At 45.7% G+C, this 16,749-nt stretch overlaps 1 protein-coding gene across 1 annotated transcript in view; it reads left to right on the forward strand.

The window, feature by feature from the left end:
* Positions 1 to 5,987: 5,987 nt before the first annotated feature.
* The window catches only part of PLXDC1 (plexin domain containing 1), a 71,694-nt gene continuing 60,932 nt past the window's right edge, over positions 5,988 to 16,749 (forward strand). The window contains exon 1 of the mRNA XM_054993609.1: positions 5,988 to 6,084. Coding sequence (XP_054849584.1) covers positions 5,988 to 6,084 — 97 coding nt within the window. The remainder of the gene's footprint in view (positions 6,085 to 16,749) is intronic.

Here is a 16,749-nt window from a genome sequence, read left to right on the forward strand (position 1 = left end):
TGTCTTCCAGAAACTGCATTTTGGGGAGATCAGTGGATTGGAGAGGGAGAGGCAAGGAAGTTCCATTCTGCTAATAAGAATATTAACAAATAATTAAAGTTGATCCAGCCAACTTTTTCATTCGGTGTTTGCCAATTCTCCTCCTTATTACAGCCTCTGCCCCATGTAGTTTTTGAACATGCAGGTCCCATAATGCCCAGGATAGCCTTCTTTATGGGTGGTCAAAAGAAGAGAGTGCTCCTTTTTTCATCACCAGAAAAGCAGGCTTGATCTGACCCATATTAAGTGCCCACACATTTACATCCATGTATCTCCAGTCTCCATCTTGCTGTTGTGTCTGCCTAATATCCCAGTTTTTGAGGTACTAGTGCCATGGCTGGAAAGCTTTGTCCTTTCAATGCGCCTTTGGAATGGCACAGAAAATCTCAAATAATTCTCAGAAGTCTTGTAACTTTTTCTCTGAACATATGCCTGGCAACCTTCATCTTTTTAATCTTACAGGTTTTTTTCAAAATCGTCTAAAGCCTGATAGTTCAGGCCTGCCCAGATCTTTTATCTGTTTGAGTTTGTATCAAAGCCTCGCCATGGGTAACCATGTAAAATAGCAAATATGAAAAGAAAACATTCCTGACCCTGTTCTTTTCAGCGCTGAACTGCTGTGCTGCCAGTAAGAAGTACCTTCTGAATTTAAAGGAAGTACCTGGGCATGAGTCATGCATACAATAGGAATCATGCCCTCCTACAAGGTATGCTTTACTGCCTTGTAGTCTTAGCACAGGTAATATAGCAATGGCTGCAGGTAATATAGCACAGTGTGCAGTCAGGGCTTAAGATATGCCAGGATCCAGCCCCAGAACTTGTCCAGTGTGGCTTATAATAAATATAATTAGGTGCATATTTTTTTCTTCTGCAACTAGGCTAGCTTAAAATGCCTATGAGTGTATGTTCAGTTGATAAGTCTAGGCAAAAGGACAGAGCACAGGGGTCTGCAACCTGCAGCTCCAGAGCCAAATGTGGATCTTTTAAAATAAAATCTTTGGGTTAAGGTATGTTGGAAGGGTAAGTGTGATGCTAGAATAACAAGGCTTTGAATGGAACGGCAGGCAAAGATTCTTATAAGACTAAAGGACTTCTTACAGGTGCTTTCCAGAAGTTGAAATGATAAGAGATGAAGTGTTGCCAGTAATTCCAGTGTGAACCATGTGCAGATTTAAGACACTAAAACAATAACACAGAGTGCTCCTGTGTATATTTATTACTTATTGTGAGCTCTTGTGGGTGCCAGTTCTTAATTAAGGATTCACAACAACCAGCACTTGGGCTGCAGAACCATTATGGATTATTAATCCGTGTGTCAATTATCAGTAATGTTGAGCTGTATGTTTTCAGTTAAGCAAACAAGCTCTTTGTGGTTCGCTTGCTCTGAATTTTGACATAGTTTGGCTCTTTAATCACAAAATGCTGCTGACCAGGGCTTTTTTTCTGGGAAAAGAGGTGGTGGAACTCAGTGGGTTGTCAGCACAGGGGGCAACTCCTGGCGGGAAGTGGTGCCTCTGGTACCACATGTGCACGCGCAAAGTGCGCACATGCTTCCGGGACTGCGCAATGATGTCACTTTGGGTCTGCTGGAACAAGGGGGGAGTTTTTAAAGTTTAAATCGCCCTCGGCGAAAATGGTCACATGGGGAGGGGAGTTTAGATTGCCCTCCATGCCAGTGATCAGGGGGCGGGAGCACTGGCCATGTGACCATTTTCAAGAGGTGCCAGAATTCCGTTCCACCACGTTCCAGCTGAAAAAAGCCCTGCTGCTGACCCATGATATAGCATCCAGTTAGCTGTTCCAGTGTTTCTTTTTGAGGATTAGAGTGGCTGACTTTGTCATTCTACCATTCATTCAGGTAAGGAAGGTAATTCACCAAAATGCCCTCATTGTGTCAGAATATAAATAGGTGAGCATCATACTCCTTCATGCCCATATGGCAATAACTTCAGCAATAGGTGCCACATTACCTTTGCTTTATCGTACTCTTCCTCCAAGGAGTTCCAAGTGGCATATATAGTCCTTCCTGCTCCGTTTTATCCTCACAACAATCCAGGGAGGCAGGTTTGGCTCAGAGTGGCAGTCTAAGGTACCACTGAACTTTGTGGCTTTGTACCAAGGTGTCCCAGATGCTTGTTCAACAATCTGAATCACTATACTAGCTCCAGTGTGTGTGTGTGTGTGAGAGAGAGAGAGGGGGGGGGGGAGGCAATGCCTGATACAAATCACTGCTGTTTGTGTGTTTAAAGTGCCATCAAGTCACAGGCAACTTATGGTAGCCCTTTAGGGTTTTCAAGGCAAGAGACAAACAGAAGGATGGTTTGCCATTGCCTGCCTCTGTGTAGCAACCTTGGACTTCCTTGGTGGTCTCCTATCCAAATACTATCCAGGGCAATGCAGTATCCTTAAAACGAACAGCAGCGATGAGATCATGTGGGCTTTGAACACGGAGGAGGTAATGTGTCACACTGAAAACTGATTGTATAGAAAAGACCCCAGAAGAGCATTGTGTTTCCCTGTTAACTAGGACCTTTTCATTCTGGGCTACCTTTCTCCATCACAAGATGGAGATAATACTGTCTCCACTAGGCTATACTGACTGAGTAGGAGAAATGACAGAATGGAATACTGGGGAGACTGGCATCAAGCAGGGTTTTATTTAGAGCAAATGGTTATGTTCCTTCCTAGGTATCTGACTTCTGGCCAGTGTTAGAGCATGAAATTTATCTGGTCCATGTGTTCTGGGGCATGTTCCAAAATTACACATTTCTGGCAACATGTTAGATCTAGGATCATTCTAACATTACCAAATTGGTCTTCACAGTGAATAATCTAATCTTGGGCAATATACCAGCTCTGTGAGTATTTCTCAAGCATCACATGTTATAGAGTCAAAGGGCAGCAGCATTGGTTGCCAACTAAATTGTCTTGCAGCACTGGAAGTCTTGTATTCCTCCCTCTGTGGATGACCGGGCCAATTACATGTTAGATCTTGCATAAGGTAGGGAATCACATACAACATCTGATGAAGGGAACTTTGACTCTTGAAAGCTTATATGCTGAAAATCTTATGGTCTTTGAGAATCAAGTCCTTTAGCACCTTACTCTTCTACTGCAGACCAACACAGCTACCCACCTAAAATGTACAACAGATGAGAAGGCCTCAGTCTGGCAAGATTTCTTCTATCTCTTTGAGCAGTGATGCCTCATCTGCTCTACTCCTTGTTTGCCTGGATCCATATTGTTGCCTCTCAAGCCCCCTCCCTATTCTTGTCCTCCTTTGAAAAAAGAAGCTGTGCTCAGATGTGTGTAACTCTATTATCTTGCTGATGAGCTATGCTGGGGAAGAGGCTGGGCAAGGGTAGGTGGTAGGGTTACATGGCATTTGTGTGTTATATTTATTTACTAGGGGCACTGCCCCTGCTTCTTTTGCTTGCCAGCCCTGTAGCTCTCTGCACTCATGGTATTTAGCAATAGTTTGAATACTGAATGAGCAGTTCTGCCTCCTGCTAAAAGAGTTGTAGCAACACCTGATGAAGCAATGACAAGAGTGATCCCCTTTTGTTAGTGAGAAGGAGGCAAAATTAGATTTATAACAAATGTCGTACTCTGTCTTTACCCCCAAAGGGTACTCAAAGTGGCTTTTATTATTCTCCTTTCCTCCATTTCCTCCTTACATCAACCATGTGAGGTAGACAAGGGTGGGAGAGCTTGACTGGTCCAAGTTTACCAAGAAAGTTTGTGGCTGCATTTGGATTCGAACTTGGGTCTCCTAGATCCTAGTCAGGTGCTCTAGCCACCACACCCCACTGGCTTAGGCAGCTCAAGTCGGTCCTTAGACCTCCTTTGTTTATTCAAGGAGAGGATATGTTCCAACCTCCTTGTTTGTGCTACCTTTCTCCCCAATGGGGACCCAAAGCAGCTTACATTGTTCTCGCCTCCATTTTATCCTCACAACAACTTTGTGAGGTAGATCTGGCTGAGACTGGCTGGCCCAAAGTCTGTCAGCAACCTTCCATGGCAGAGAGGGGATTGGAGCATGAATCTCTGATCCTAGTCTGACATTCTAACCACAACACCACATAAACTCAGCTAGATTAGGGAAGCTGATAAGCCCCCTTTGTTTTGTCACAGAGGGGATATTTTCCACCTTCTCTGTCAGTGCTGCCTTCCCTTGCTGGCTTCCTGTGACTAAACTTATGCTTCCACTGCAAATACCAGAGGTTTGCTTCTGAGATAACATGTACCAGGATGTCCCATACCCTTTATGTTTGGCACTGCAATTCCCATGACTGGTAGCCAATTTTGAGAAGCCTAGCTTTATGTTCTGAGAAGTTATGCCTGCCAAACATGGACTGAGAAACAGATGCTTTTATTATTATAGGTCCTATGTTGAAACGGAACTAGTAGCTTATGACTCAGTTTATATATTAAGTGAGGCCATGGTTTAAGCAAGCTAGCCATGGGTGAACACAGACTACGCCACTAATGATGGTTAGTTAGGATCTGGAATCATGGTTTGAATTTGGTTTATTAACCACAGTTAGGTTATATTCAGATGTAACATTAAACTATGGCTTAATTAAAGCTGATTGTCTCAATCCACACTAACTATGAGGGAAACTACATGAGATGCCTGGGCACAGGTTGGGTCAAGCAAGGTTTTCTGGGTAGTGTAGTCTTACAAAGAACAGCTGCTCGATGCGATTGTCTGCTGGGGAGAAGAGCAGTGGGGGGAATTCTCTCTCTCCCTCTCTCTTGCAAAAGGCTGCCCTCGATTTCCTGCCTCCTGTTACATCCCCCCCCCTCGAGCTCCCAGAGGAAAACCCGAGCCAAGACTTTTTGAAAGAGAGAAGAATCCCTCCCATCGCTCTTTCCACAGTGAAGAATTGCATTGAGCGGCTATTCTTTGCAAGACTACACTACCCAGGGAACTTTACAGGACTCAACACGTGAAGAACATGTCTGGTGTCTCATGTAGTTTGGCTCTAAAATTAGTTCAGTTACCTCAAACTAGGTTCTGAAGCCATGAGGGCTAAATTCCACATAGGTTTAAAATGAAATCGATGTTAACAAATTACTGCATTTGGGGGAGCAACTTGCTCATCATACAAGAGATTTGGGGCGGGGGTTAGTAGGTTCATGTGGAACTACTATAAATGCTTGTTTATAGTGAAGGATCAAGCAAGGAACTCAGAGGAATCTGCACACAGAGGTTAAATAACTACAAATTAAAGACAGCTGATGGAAGGAGACTGTGACAGAAGGAGATAGTTGGCTATCCCTGGGCAAAGAGTTCCATAGTTTTAGTGCTACTTCTGAGAAACAGGCTGTCGCCTGCCTAAACTCATAAGGGTCACCTGAAGCAGAGCCTTGGGAGATTACCTTAGTAGTCATATAGGTTCATATTGCAGTCCTTCATGTAAGATGACCCCGCAGCTGTAAAGATTCCCTGATTGCAATGCTAGTTACCCAAGACTAGTTATCCAAGCCCTTGCCAGGATCTACAGTTGTTCCAGCCTAAACTCCGTTTTCACTGTGACTCCTTAGAACAAAGTGAACCTCTAGCTAATTGTTCCATGTATGAACGCTGTTAATGTGAGTGTGTGTGGAAAAGTAAACTGAACCTGGTTGCATCTGCGGTCCACATGGCTGTGTCCCCAAGTGGCCACCAGAGGGCAGGCAGATCTCCTTGTTTCTCTCCCTTCCTCTCTCCCTGGTTCCAAACCCCGCTCAGCTGAGCTTTGACAGTTCCTTGCTGCAGCCCCCAAATGCTGAATTTTCTGCCAGTCAAATTCTGCTACAGACCAAGACTCTTGTGGGATTTGCTTATTCCTCATCATCATACCAGAGCTGACAACTGCTGAGAAAGGGGGCCAGAAAGCCGTGTAGCTGAAACTGCCAAGCACACAGCAGAAAGTTAGCACCAAGAAAAGGAGGAATTAGGGATGCACTCTGAATTGCTGAAGATTTTGTGGAGAGCCCTTGTCTTCTGCTTGCTACTGGAGGAGGCTGTAGGATCGGCTAGAGAGAGACCAGAAACAGGTATCGTTCACACCTCCGGTGGCACTGTCTTCTCACGAAACGTGTCTGTGTGCAAGGCATGAATAGGTATGGGTGCGTGTCTAGATCTGCCAGACTGAAAGCATGCATCAGTAATCGTAACTATTGAGTGGGAGCAGGATTGCTTGGATAGCATGGGAGGGTTGGAAGTGCAAGCATGAAAGGGAGGGGATTATGATAGGGTGAAAGTGTGCAAGAGGTTATCAGTGGGTCCACCTTGAAGTGCAAATGAGGGCTCAAATGTTACAAACCCATCGCAAATAAGGATGATGTGCCGTTCGTTGCGATAACACATCTGCAAATGTGCTAAGATTAAGGAGCATGATTTGGTGCAAATGCATCATTACGAATGTAAAATTTGATCAGCACTCACAGATTAACTACGTCTGTGTCAAAAGAGGCACAGGTAAATTCATGTCAGATGCCAATATTAATGCATGTGAGTACTATTTGTCTATGAACATATACATGTAAAAACAAACACTGAAGTATGTTCAAAGTTTCTCTCTTCTAGCAATGAGTGTATGTTAGTATAGGAGGGTGCCTAGTGTCTTTTGGTGTGTATGTGTGGTTCTGGATACTCATGATATCAGTGTGCACACAAGTGCTAAATGTACATTAAAGTAGCCATCCACTTGTGCGCACAGCTTTGGATACTTGAGTGTCGATGTGCTTGAAGCAGTAATGAACTAGTTTATGATAATTTGGTGACTTGCAAAGTTCAATTGATTTTTTAGAGTTTTGTTTTGCTTTCTGTCCAGGGTGTGACAGGTTGTAATCTGAACATGTATTCACAAGACCGGTGTGACATGCTTAATCCTTGGCAGAAGTCCATTTTGATTGACTTTACCATGTAAATAGTCTTTTGGAACATGCATACGGCTGTGAGAGTGTTTCCCAGCAGGCACGCTTTGAGGGATGAAAGCTGCTGTTGGAAAGAGTCTCCCAAGAAGGAAGGCACTCAGCAAAAAAAGGTTCCTTATATCTGGGACAGAAGCCAGGTTTGCATCATACTGATTGGCTGGCTGGCTGGGGGCTTATGATATCACAATCCACTTTCTGATTTCTTCCAGCACTTTTCCAACTCTATTTAAAAAATAAAGAGCCCAGCAAGTACAGCACCAGATAAACTTGCAAGTAGTGCTTAGAGTTTTTGTTTTAAAATGACAAGAACCCACATGGAGCAATGGCAGGGGCTACAAGAGAGACGATCCAGTCAGTGTTCAATTCATGGATAAGGAGATGTGAATACGTGTAAGGAGATGTATGGGGTGGGGGAGCCAAAGTTGCTTGGCAAGAGGAAAAATTGCTGAGAGACCTTTAAGGTATCTCTGTATGGCTTCTGAGTGACTTGGGTGTAAATGACAGGAAAATGTAGGAGTTTGCGGGTGAGACTGTGCTACAATATAAGGACAAGTTCTTGTGATGACAAGTCCTTGTCCTAAAGATTTTATTTCAGAATGTGATGGGAGATCTCTGCTACCCAGAAGCACATGATTCTGATTCTGATTCTAATTGTGGTGTATGAGGAGAATGGGCTTCCATTTTTATTCCCTCAGAATCATTTTCAAGCCCCAAGGGAGCCTGGGGGAGCCACTAGTTGCTCCTGTGGAAAGTTTACATGTATCCATTGGGTGTCATACAGGCAGATGTGAGTTTGTGCAGTAACCATGTGCATCGTTTGTGAAAACGTTGGTACATCATCTTCTCCAGATATGTGACATTTTGCATAAGTGGTGTATGACTGTACAGCTAAACCCAATATAGGAAAATGTTAGCAGTGGCGAAATGCTGTGATCTGTAACTGGTCATGGGCCTCTCAAGTAAATGACTTGATATGAGCACAGTTTGTGTGTGGGGTGAAGATAAGATGGATGGCCATGAGCAAAGAACCACCAAGCTGAATACCTCAGAGTTCACTTGTAATGAGGAATATGCACCAACTCCCACTGTGTATACATGTGTGAAAGTAAAAATACATATGAATGTGGACCAGTTTTTCTTTAAGGGGGCACAATGATGGATATACATGAAATGCCCTCTTTCTCAAGGCTTGCCTGGCACCTACTTTACTATCCCTTCCTTAGATGTCAAGCCAAAGCATTTTTTTTACTCAGGCTTTGAACTGAGGGTCCCATTTGCTTTAGCTGTTTTTATGATCTGATTTTAGTCTTAGGACTGTTCTGTGGATATCATTTTAGGCTTCTGAATGTTTCATGTTACTTTGCCATCCCTAGCTTGTTTTAATATTCTTATGCTGTTATTTTTATTATTTTATTTTATTTTTTTACTTTGGAGTCACTTTGAGCAGGTCTCTGATAAGGTGCCATACACATTTTCTTCTAAGTATAAATGAAGGCAAATTCTTCTTTTGATAATGCGTCAGTTTCTTCCTGTGTACACAAGTGAGAGGTGAATATGTGACAAACATCCAGGTTTTTGTGCAGTTGACTGCAAAAGTGGAAATAGGTGACCCATATCTCAGTAGTTCCTAGTTTGGTGCTCGTGTGCAATGGCATCTGCTAATGTGTTTGCAGTGCCAACTTTCTTCTGTCTCAAAACATCTCTCCCCAAACCAAGGAACCAGTGCTGATCAGCTACCCATGTGCACTACCCATAAATGTTGGTGAATGGTGCAGCAGACTGTAGAAAAGCTCCACAAATGACTTTGTGAAAAGATTTGTACAAAAGTTATACAGACATAAGCAACACATTTGCTTTGTGGCACTTTAACAGATAATTCTGGCATAAGCTTTTGTGGACTGGAGCCTGTTATGTCAGTTGTTTGCTGTGTTATTGTCACAGCTGGTGAATATATATGCATGAGCGCAGCGGGGAGAAATGGTGGACAAAGGAACTAAAATGCTGCTGAGATGCAAAGGGTGGTAGGAGATGTGTGACTTCTTTATGCAGAACCCAAAATGTATAATTTAGGAGTCACCTGCCTTGGTGGATCTGTAGGATTTTTGGAATTCTGAGCACAGCTAGTGGGCAATGAATGAACTGGGAGGGTCAAGCTAACATCTACAAGTGTTTAAAAAATTTCAATTATTTATTAAAAATTGTGTACACAAACACCATTAAAAATATAAAGGAAAAAAAAGTATAACTATCAGAACTCCTAATAAATACATACAATATTAAAAATTCCATACATACAAGATTATGATAGAGTATTTATTTTGATGCATGTATCATGGACATTGGGTTCTCCATCAATTTGTATGGAATGTTTAATCTTGTATGTATTTATTAGGAGTTCTGATAGTTATACTTTTATTCCTATATATTTTTAATGGTGTTTGTGTACACCATTTGTAATAAATAATTGAATTTTTTTAAACACTTGTAGATGTTAGCTATACCCTCCTAGTTCATTCTTTACTTTGGGTTGAGTTGTTAAACCCTTTCCCTTTGTTTTAAGTCTCAGCTAGTGGGCACCAGAACTAAATGACTGCCACAGGGGCTGGGTCCAGTCACAAAATGTTGGGAGATTCCACAGAATGCTGGGAGGCATCAAGCCAAGCATCCTTCTACGATGGAAGTAGCTGTTTCCAAATGGGTGCTCCCTGAAGGCACAAAGGTGATGATGCCTCTTGGTTCTTCTGAAGCACCTCCTGCTCCACTGAGAAAGAGGGAAGCCGGCACTGGCTCTATGCTTTGGGGAGAGATGCTTTGAGAAGAAGCAAGTAGATACCACATTGGGGGCCACTGAGATAAGGACACAGTGATCCATTCACAACAGCTGTCACTAGTGATTAGTACTGAGTTAAAACCAACCAGCTTTTCTACTATTGAAAAAGGAAGGAGTGGGGTCCCCTTTGACCACCCCAAAAGGCTATTCTATGAATTATGAGACTTGCATGGCCAAAAGCCATATGGGTCAGAGGCTGTAGTAAGGAGAAGAATGGGGTGTTATTGAGCAAAGAAGCTAAGCTGTACTAATTTAACCCATGTAGTAGGAAAGAAAACTACTCTTCTGATAGAGTTCAAGCTAAACAAAATCAAACGGACTGTTACATTCTAGTTCAGCAATTTTACTCTGGAACTTTCCATTGGAATTCCAGTCAAGGAAAATGGAACCATGTGGTTGAGTTACAGAACTTGGCCATTGATAATAGGATATTGTACATGGCAGTTGGAATCAAGTAGAATATGTATACTGGCCTGTCATTTTGTGGATTTTGTGTCCATTGCACCTGAACTTGTCTCAGAGTCTACTCCAGACTTATGTTTATGGTGGGATGGAAGTGGAATTTCTCAAGGGCCTCCATCCTGTGGGATCACCTGATGAAGATGCCATTAATGTATTGCAGGTACAGGGAGAGGTCTTTGGGGTATATCTTATGGAAACTTTGAAATAACATGGATAATAATGTCATTCTTGGCTCTGAAAGAGTGACACACAATGAATCATCCGCCTAATCCTTGATTTTCACACTTTTGAAGGTTTTTTAATAATTAAGTGTAAAATTCTGCTTCGTGAGACATTTGTGGGAGAAATTAACTTCAGTAGGTTCAAGACAGAGTTGGATAGGCTGATGAGGGGTTTTTTTACATAAGTTATTTTCAGATGCATAATAGTTGATTCAACTGAATATTTTGTTCAGGGAAGCCTCAAGAAAAACTGAACTTCTGGCTGCATCTGCTTGTACCAAAGGCGGTTAATGACATTTTTGGTGGTTTTCAATGGCATGTTATGACATTCAGTTGTCCTTAAACAACAGAAATGGCATCAGAGGTGTTTTTAAAACTCCAAAAATACCTAACTAGTTTATTTACTTCAGAGCGGAAAGGTCAGATGAAATCAGGGGTTGAAAATTTATGAGGTAATTCAACAAATATATTTCTGAAGTAAAATCAGAATATGCACAGATTTCAGTTCTTAAGATTGCCGCAGATACTTAAATGCTTATACATTGAGGCTTTTCTTCCCTTGGTTTCCCCAAACACTCTAATATACTTTCTTTCTCTGTCACTTTTGGAGTTAGAAATGCTGGCACCACTTTCTAGTATCCCAGTTTCCTTCTCTCCACACACCAGTGCTTTCCTTCAGTCATTAACTGAACCTGAAGGTTTCCACAGGCAATTTCCAACCACACCCAACCAGGGGATCTCTTCACTCTCCAGAGTTACCTCCCTGTTTGACTGGGTAGGGAAAATCTTCTCTCCTTAGAAGATCTATCCTCTTTTCCTTGGCCCACTTCGGAGTCTGCACTCCCTTCTCAAACCTCGTTGCCAACTTTCCTCAGTTCTCCTGCTGGTGTTAAAACCGTTCTCTCTGTTAGGACTCCATCCCTCGACTCTTCAAACTGGATTCCACTCGCCGCTAGGACTGGAAAAATATCCTCCTCTTTTCAGCTCATGCTACCAATCAGATCCCTTGGAGTAGCCTGCCATGCAAAGTTCTCTGATTCTGTGAGGGATTACCCTTTAATCAAGAGCCTCGTGGTGCAGAGTGGTAAGCTGCAGTACTGCAGCCCAAGCTCTGCTCATGACCTGAGTTCGATCCTGGCGGAAGCCAGGTTCAGATAGCCGGCTCAAGGTTGACTCAGCCTTCCATCCTTACGAGGTCGGTAAAATGAGTACCCAGTTTCCTGGGGGTAAAGTGTAGATGACTGGGGAAGGCAAAGGCAAACCACCCCGTAAAAAGTCTGCCAAGAAAACGTCGTGATGTGGCGTTCCCCCATGAGTCAGTAATGACTCGGTGCTTGCACCTTTGCCTACCTATCCTTTAATCATCCTGCAGCAGCGTGTACAACATTTCCAGACTTTTAAAGACATGCAGTCTGTCACATGTCTCCAGGGCCGGAGCACCCATTGAGGCTGGGCCGGCAGCCTCCTTGAGAGCTAAGGTGCCAGAGGGGGCACCAGGGGCAGGGTTGCGCGCCATGGAACTCAATTGCCCTGTGCTGCTGCGCCCAGCCAGGAGCTCTGTGCTGCTGCTGCTGCCGCCGCCGGTGACACACAACTGCAGGCCAGGTGCAGCAGGCGGCCGGGGCAGCATGCGGAGCAACTGAGCTGGAGGGAGGATGCATGTGCGCCTCCCCAGCCGCCTGTAGCGCCTGGCCTGCAGCTTCTGTGCCTGGCCAGGAGTGCGTGCAGCTGAGCAGGCAGTCTCCCAGCCCTCCCGCTCAGTTGCTCTGTGCTGCTGCTGCTGCTGCCGCCACCAACACACAGCTGCGGGCCAGGCACAGCAGGCAGCCAGGGCGGTGTGGGGCAACTGAATGGGAGGACTGGGAGGCCACCCGTGCGCCGTCCCTGCCCCCATGTGATGACATCACACGCAGTGACATCATCACGCAGTCTGGGTGTGCGCACGTGCAAAGCGCGTGTGCACCAACACCCCTGAAGCTGCCTCAGGCACCAGAAACGCCGGCGCCACCCCTGCATGTCTCAAACCTAATTATATAATATTTTCTCCCATCCAAAGAGACCTTTATTTAAGTCATTTTTAACCCACCTTCCCCTGTCAGGAGCTCAAAGCTGATTATAAATAGAAGCTTAAAATACCACCTATAAAACAACAGCTCTTAATCAAGCAAAGATCTGGCCAAGCAGTGTTGTTTTCCTGATCTGAAATGGCCCCAGAGAACCACACTTTTCCCTGCTGGGGAAAGTTGCTTGTAACTGTCAGTTCGTGGAATCTTCCCCTGGGGGGCAAATAGTCTCCAGGGTTGCTTTCAAGGCTTGAGCCCCATGTCATTGTCCCTGTCTGAATCAGGCCCACACTTACTTAGGTATGAATCTGTGAACAAGTCCTGAGCATGCCAGACAGCCTCTGACACAGCCTCTCTTCCACTCGCACTTCTGTTCACACAAGAGCTCATTGAAAACCCATGATCTGGCACAAACAGAAGTGCTCTCAGAAGAGGAAGCAAGCTCTGTGGCAGAGGATTGTTCACAGGATCCAAGCTTTGGGGGCCGGTCTTCTGTGCATGGAATTCCCTGCTCATGTCTGATTGACAGGACCCATGAGGATGTTGTAATGTGTGTATCAGAAGTTCAGCCTAACTTGCTCATAGGTTTTTCTGTGAGGATGCCTGGTAAAGAAAGAACAATATATGCTGTCACAGATTATGATTTTTATAAAATAGGCTACTCACCTAAAAATTGCTGTTGCGCTCTGGGTTGCTGAGAGGGGGGAGTAGGAGCTTCCAGCTTTCCTTACTGGGCTGTTTTCACCAACAGAAATGTTTGGAAGAACCGGATTAAAATGTGACAGAGTATACCTCAAATCTTGTTTGCATGTTTCTTATCTGTACGTGGGTATCAAATTAAAGCTTCCAAGCTGATGTGGGCACAGTTTTAACCCAGCTATGGTGTACTTTGGGTCCTCTTTTGAAAGAGTGATGTACTTTGGTCCCATTTTGACATGCTCCTGGTAATCACAGTTTGCTGGACTGTGCATCTACCAGATTTCTGGGCTCTGGTGCATCAGGAAGTACCTGAACCATTTCAATACCCTCCTCGGTCACTGAGTCAGTGAGGCTCAGGCATTTTTATATATACATAGAATAGAATGCAGATTCTCTGAATCAAATATAACTTTGCAAGCCCCAAAGCCGTTTTAAAGCATCCCAAGCTTGTCCAGCTCTTCAGCTTCCAATCCAAACTCAGCTGGAACACTGTGTAAACAGGAAAAGTCAGCAGTGCATGGCCAGCAGGAAGGAGTCTTGCGGTCCTTTCAGGGCTTGGCCCGTTTCTTTCTTTTTTTTTAATTGCAATTTAATATTTTCATGCTAGGAAAAGTATAGGGAAAGCAGCCAAACCGTAGAGGTTGATTAAGCCAAATGGCTCCCTCAGCTTAAATAAACCATGCACAGCACAACAGTTGCCTAACTGCACATTTTTGAGAGTATGTGGCTGCCTCCCACTCGTGTACCACCACCACCCTATAACATCTAGTCAAAGGAATATACGGCATGGCATCATCGCATGCAGCCGCCGCCAATGAGCTGGAAGCACAAGTGTGATGATGTCGTGTCAGGCGTTTCTTTTCTTAAATGTTACTGAGAGCCAAATTACAAGTTATGAGTGATGTAACTTGGGATGCAGGTGCCTGACCTGACTCACTATCACAAACAGCAACTTGTATAATGTGGGTTTACTGATTTTAAAAGTGTTCTGTTGGGCTCCAAAGTACTGGGGGGAGGGGCTTGAAGCTTTGTTACTCAGCTGTTCTCACCAGTAGAAGTGGCTGCAAGGAGGCCTGTTTGCCCTTTTCACTGCCTCCAACAGTACCTCCCTCCAGACATTTTTGCTGGCAAAATGATGTGGTAGGGAAGCTGGAAGTCCCTCCCACCCACAGCACTTTGGAGCCCAACAAAGGACTTTCTAGGTGAACAAACCCACTTTATGTGAGTTGTTATGTGTGACAGTGTGTCAAGAGCACCCATGTCCCAGCTCGTGTCACTTGTAACTAGGGTTACTTGTGGCATATTTTTTGTATACATGTATGTATGCGGATGCCAGTCACCCACTGCGGAGCACAGGTCAAATTGAGCACGGGAGTGCTCCTGCATTCTGCAGCGGCCCAATTCAGGCCTATTTGGATCCGAATTGGGCCTCAGCAGACTGCAGGAGTGCTTCCAGGGTGGCACATGACCCGTGTGATGACCTCACTTCCCAGAAGTGTTCCTGCGCTTCCCAGAAGTGAGGTCATCGCGTGGGCTTAGGAGCACATGCTCTGCACGTGAGAGGGGGGGGGGATCTGAAAGGTAAGTGCCAGGCCTCCAACCTCCTGCCTGGGGGGTCGGGGGACCTGGCAACCCTATGGATGGATGGATGGATGTAATGAAACAGTCTGCTATTCCCCTAATATCTGTGTGATTTAGTTTGATCCTATTGGGTGGAGCTCTTGGTTTCAGTTTTCCAGTTTTCTATGCTACCTGAAGTTGTTAGTTGTTGTCTCCTTGAAAAAAAATGGCTGTTGTTTTGAGCCAGCTTTTCTCTGCTGAATGGACCTAAGAATGGGTGCCAGAGGGTCTCTTTACACAAGACATCTTACATGGGGAAGCTCAAGAGACTTATTTTCTGTGTGGTCTTATATTCAAGTGTACTTAGGGTTGCCAGGCCCCCTCAATCTCCCAGCGGGAGATTGGCGCCTGGCTTTTACCTGGGGGGGGGGGGGTGCGCGTGCGCTCCTGCAAGCATGATGACGTCACTTCTGTGAAGTGACGTCATCACGCTGCCCCTGGATTGCGCCATTGGGGCCTGCTGCGGTGTGCAGGAACGCTCCTGAACTTTGCAGCAGCCCAAAACGGGCCCGATCCACGCCAAAACGGGTGTGGATTGGGCCCGTTTTGGTGCGGGTCAGGCCCGTTTTGGGCTCCTTTGGAGCACAGGAGTGTTCCTGCGCTCCACAGAGGCCCACAACGCTGCCTCTGGATTGCGCCGTTGGGGGATGCTGCGGAGTGCAGGAACGCTCCTGCACTTCGCAGCAGCACAAAACGGGTTCGATTCGTGCCAAAACGGGTGCGGATTGGGCCCGTTTTGGCGTGGGTCGGGCCCGTTTTGGGCTCCTTCGGAGCACAGGAGCACAGGTATGTAGGGGCGGGGGTGGGATGTCTTGTGTAGAGAGACTGAGTGAGTACTCTAACCTGGGAATCCACAGCCAAAGGAGGTGGGGTTGCCAGGTCCCCCTGTCCTCCCCGTGGAAGGTGGGCGACCCAGCACCTACCTTATCTTCTTTTTCTCATGTTCAAGAAGTGATGTCAACATGCAGACTGCAGCTGCTCCGGGAATGGGCCAATGTGGAGTGTGGGAGCAGTTCTGCGCTCCTCAGTGGTCCAATCCTGCCCGATTCGGGCCCAAATTGGTCCTTATCGTCCCCAAATTAGCCAGGATCCAGGCCCAAATCAGCCTGGAACGGGCTGCTGTGGAGCGTGGGAGTGCTCCTGTGCTCTGCAGCAGCCTGATCCAGGCAGATCTGGGACCAAATTGGCTTGGAGGGGCTGCTGCAGGGCTTGGGAGTGCTCCCACACTCCACAGCAGCCTGATCCGGGCCAATTCAGGCCCAATCCAGGCCTGATCAGGCTCACAGGAGTGCACTGCGCCACCTAGGAGCATGCCCCCTAGAGGCCCATGCCTCCTCCGCCGGCCGGGTAAGCAAGGGCCGTGGTGGGAGCAAGGGAGGGGACCCCCCGCCCCCAGTGAGGGGCTGGCAACCCTAAAAGGGGGACATTACATTGCTAACTCTGGCTTAGGAAATTCCCAGAGATTTGTGGGCCGAACCTGGGGACACAAGAGTTTAGGGAAGGGAGGAAGTTCAACAGGCCTGCAAGTCCAAAGAGTTCACCCTCCAATGCTGTAATTTGCTCCAGGGGAGCTGATCTCTGAGGTCTGGAGATCAGTCGTAAATCCAGGAGAACTCCAGGCCTCACATGAAGGGTGGCAGGCAACCCTCCTGTAATGTCTAGCTTGGCTCTAAGTGATATACAAAGGAGACATGAATCCTGCATCCCCCTGTTTTAGGCCCTGTTATCCCAGATTATGCTGCTGAGTCAGTATATGTTGCATGAGAGGGGAGCATAAAGGTGGGAACTGGATTTGCCAGGACAGCAGAGCAGTGGGTTTGTTATCTGGCTAGAGAGTCCCTGCATAAGAACCATTTCATCTGAGCAGAAGCAGATATGCTGACTCGCT

Source organism: Eublepharis macularius, chromosome 12 (assembly GCF_028583425.1).
Source record: "Eublepharis macularius isolate TG4126 chromosome 12, MPM_Emac_v1.0, whole genome shotgun sequence".
Classification (NCBI taxonomy): domain Eukaryota; kingdom Metazoa; phylum Chordata; class Lepidosauria; order Squamata; family Eublepharidae; genus Eublepharis; species Eublepharis macularius.